The 4,358-nt window shown below is 39.9% G+C and overlaps 1 protein-coding gene across 2 annotated transcripts in view; it reads left to right on the top strand.

Annotated features, from left to right (window-relative positions):
* Nucleotides 1-4,358, top strand: part of CTNND2 (catenin (cadherin-associated protein), delta 2) — a 914,052-nt gene that overhangs the window by 492,474 nt on the left and 417,220 nt on the right. For both annotated transcript variants that reach the window (XM_010833758.1, XM_010833759.1), the window contains one exon: nt 3,967-4,222. In XM_010833758.1, the coding sequence (XP_010832060.1) occupies nt 3,967-4,222 (256 nt within the window). The remainder of the gene's footprint in view (nt 1-3,966; nt 4,223-4,358) is intronic.

Here is a 4,358-nt window from a genome sequence, read left to right as displayed (position 1 = left end):
TGGTCATAACTTTTCTTCCAAGGAGCAAGCATCTTTTAATTTCATGGCTGCAATCACCATCTGCAGTGATTTTGGAGCCCAGAAAAATAAAGTCAGCCACTGTTTCCACTGTTTCCCCATCTATTTGCCATGAAGTGATGGGACCAAATGACATGATCTTAGTTTTCTGAATGTTGAGTTTTAAGCCAGCTTTTTCACTCTCACTTTCATCAAGAGGCTCTTTAGTTCTTCACTTTCTGCCATGAGGGTGGTGTCATCTTCATATCTGAGGTTATTGATATTTCTCCTGGAAATCTTGATTCAAGCTTGTGCTTCATCCAGCCTGCCATTTCTAATGATATACTGTACATGTAAGTTAAATAAGCAGGGTGACAATACACAGCCTTGTATTTCCCTTTCTCTGTTTGGAACCAGTCTGTTGTTCCATGACCTGCATGGAACTGTTCTAACTGTTGCTTCCTGACCTGCATGCAGATTTCTCAAGAGGCAGATCAGGTGGTCTGGTATTCCCATCTCTTTAAGAATTTTCCAGAGTTTGTTGTGGTCCACACAGTCAAAGGTTTTGGCATAGTCAATAAAGCAGACGTAGATGTTTTTCTGGAACTCTCTTGGTTTTTCGATGATCCAATGGATGTTGGCAATTTACTCTAGTATTGGGTTGTTGGAGGAAATAAGAGTACACACTAGTTAAACACTTCCAGGAGTTATAAAGTCTGATATCCACACTTTATATCAGGCAAGGACTTGTTACTCCATGTGTTATATCCAATCTCTTTCTTAACATGAACTGATTTCAACATTATTAAGTAGTAATAATAGTTGTTGTTGTTCATTCCCTGGGTCATGTCTGAGTCTTTGCCTCCCCATAGACTATAGCATGCCAGGCTCCCCTGTCCTTCACTATCTACCCCCTGGAGCTTGCTCAAGTTCATGTCCGTCACATTGGTGATGCCATCCAACCATCTCATCCTCTGCCGTCCCCTTCTTCTTCCGCCCTCAGTCTTTCCCAGCATCGGGGTCTTTTGCAATGAGCCAGCTCTTCGCATCAGGTTGTTTCCCACTTACTAGGCATTAATAGCTTTTCTTGCCTTTAAAGCAAACAGTCATCCCAATGGGCCCTTGTCTTCTTTTCACTTTACAGTTAGAAAACCGGAGATTTGAGAACTCAGTTACTTGCCAGATACAAATGATTGACTAGAAAGCCCAGATGTGGCCCTGACTGTTAGCTTCAGAAGCCAAGCTCTGAATGTGGAGTTCCCTGACATTTCATCCCCAAAAGGCCAATGCCAGTGTAGAATATATATCTGAGCCTACCAACATTCATAAACTGCCCTTCACCTTTTCTCCTCTTACTGTGAGACGTGGTCTTCTCGCTCCTGCTCTGTTAATGGCATTTCACACTCTGCTTTCACCTTTTGGTCCAGTCTCCCTTGCAGCTTACGTGGTCTTAGCTCCCCAACCAGGGACTGAACTGTTCCCCCTGAATTGAGAACGTGGAGTCTTAACCACTGGATCGCTAGAGAATTCCCTATTCTCTTAAAATTGATTCATTACTCTGAGAGGTTTTTTTTTTAACTTATATCATCATTTTTTAACAATAGTGTTTTGTCATGTTTCAGTCTCCTTTTTTTTTTTTTTAACATTTTATGTTTCAGCCTTAAGTCATCATCCTTGCCATTTTGCCTTCCCTTCCTATTAACCTCTGTATTTTAAAGTATTACTAACAAATAATTTTGTATAGAAAATGATTTTTCTGATATTAGCAACCCTTTTCAGGAAGCTTTAATATAGATATTTAGTTCCTGAATGAAAAAATTGTATTTATCTGAAAAAATGTCAGGTTCCCGTTAGTTTTCCCTTTTGCCTTTAATTTGCTGACTGGCTTTTCACAACTTGCCTATAAAATGAAACTTTGTTTACCTTTGGGCATTTGTTCTTCCAAGAGCATCATTATGCCTGGCCTGAATTTTAAATCCCTGTTCCCATGACATATAGCACATTGTTCATAAATATTAAAATGTGAATTTTAATTAGACATGCTTGCAAAATTTTGGAGAAAATATAAATGCTCCAGAAACTGCATAAAGACATAAGACAGATTTTCTGGTTGTGAACTTAATTTTTTATTAGTCTAATCCAGTGACTCTGAAACTTAATCCATCAGGGCAACCCTTGTCATTTCAAAACCTGAGTCTTTTGGGAGTATACACACGTTTTGTTTAGAAAGTTTTCTGAAATATTTTTCTTGTCTTCACTGTGTCATGGTGCCTGGTCTCCTGACTTTGGTTATTATAAGATTAAGTTTTAAAAGGTCATTGGAAATGAGAAGCCCTGACCTCTTGATTAAAATCAGTTCTCATATTAGAATAGATTTCTCCAGTTCACTTTGCAACTTTTTTTTTTATCATTTTGACATGAAATCCTTAACTTCCTTTAATATTAAACTATTATTTTTTTCTTTCTTTTATATTTGATTTTGAATATGTCTTCTATTGTGAGAGAGAATAAGTTTTATCACCATTTACTGAGTAGTGCTCAAAAAGTCTGAGTTGTAGGATGTGATTGATAATTGGAATCTAATTCTGTGTAGAACTTGCATGTCATATGGTCATATCTAGACAGAGGATATATTTTTTATGAAGTATAGCTAATTTACAATGTTGTGTTAGTTTCAGTCGTACACCAAAGTGGTTCAGTCTTATATATATATATATATATATATATATATTTGTCTTTTTTCCGGTTTCCTTTCCCATATAGTTTATTGCAAAATATTGAGTAGAGTTTCCTGTGCTGTAGAGTAGGTCCTTTTTAGTTATCTATTTTATATATAGTAGTGTGTATATGTTCGTTCTGAGCTAGAAAGTAAAGGTGCCAACTAATATTAATCATGGATAATGATCAAACAGTTATTAACAAATCACATTCTATTAATACGGAAGATGCTATTTTCATTGTATAGGTCACCTAAATCTTATATGTCAAGTATTTTTGAGAACCAGATAAAAGTAATGATAGGAAACGGACTCCAGAGAACCCAGGAAGGAAACAAAAAGCTGAAATTCAGCTTGGAAATAGTCAAACCCATTTTAGTAACTGGCGTCAGATCTTCTTCCGACAATTTAGGCGTTATTGAAAAGATGCAAATACTTCTGGAAAAGCCAAGTCAGCACCTTATTTTGTCTGCGTTGCAGTCGGGTGGGTCTTCATCGCCTCTAGCATGCCTACCCTTCACCAAGGGTATTTGTTAGTATGACAGCTCAAGTTGAAAAAGAGACATATAAAAATCTTGTGGGTGTTGAACTTTACAAGAACTGTCCCGTCCTGCATTTAATGCTCTAGCACTAATTACAGACCCATGTCCGCCTCCACCCCCACGGATACACGCCCCCTCACTTTCCTTGTTTTCTTTTATTTGGGAAAAATGAACCACATTACTAAATATGTTTCACACCCTTCATAAAATTAATCTATCACCCCCTGAACGAACACTGCCTCAATTTTCTCAGCTGAAACAATGAAGAACTCACTGCCCACGAGTCCTTGGAAAATATCCCTTCCATTTCTTCTGGGTTTTAGCTCCATACAGAGTTTACGAGTCAGATGAGCAGACCTCTTCCTGGAAGTCAGTAAGCAGGAAACACATCACAGAGGCATTTTCATCCTAGAGATGAAAGGGTTGTTCCTGAAATACTCGGTTGGCCTGAAAATTCGTTCAGGTTCTTCCCTAAGATGGAATGGAAAAACCCCAACGAAGTTTTGGGCCAACGGAATAGCATGCTAATTGTCATTGTAGTGGATAACATTGGATGCGTTAGTTCAAATGTAACAATTTTGTTAATTCTTTCAAACCCTTGTGTTTTGTTTTGTTTTTATGTGTGTAATTTCCCCCCTGCCTAGACCTGGTGAACCGTTTCTGTGAGCAGGTCCTCAATTTTTTACTCTGTCCCTACTTTCCTGCCCTAGCCCCGTCCTCCCCCGGTGTCGACTCCGTCCCCTTGCAGCGCACAGGCAGCCAGCACGGCCCGCAGAGCGCCGCCGCAGCCACCTTCCAGAGGGCCAGCTATGCCGCCGGCCCTGCCTCCAGCTACGCGGACCCCTACCGACAGCTGCAGTACTGTCCTTCTGTTGAGTCTCCGTACAGCAAATCCGGCCCTGCCCTTCCCCCTGAAGGCACCTTGGCCAGGTCCCCATCCATCGACAGCATTCAGAAAGATCCCAGGTAGGTACCAACCTTTTCCTCTCCCCCCATCGCTGCTAAAGAGGTATTCCAACCAGACCTGTGACTGCATGATTGTTTTTTGTTTTTGCATCACTTGATTGCATCCGTGTCTCTGGCTGAGGATGAAAGGGTTGAC

This window comes from Bison bison, unplaced genomic scaffold, assembly GCF_000754665.1.
Source record: "Bison bison bison isolate TAMUID 2011002044 unplaced genomic scaffold, Bison_UMD1.0 scf7180017863887, whole genome shotgun sequence".
Lineage (NCBI taxonomy): Eukaryota > Metazoa > Chordata > Mammalia > Artiodactyla > Bovidae > Bison > Bison bison.
Note: the sequence above shows the minus strand (reverse complement) of the source record. Positions and strands in the feature narration are given on the sequence as shown.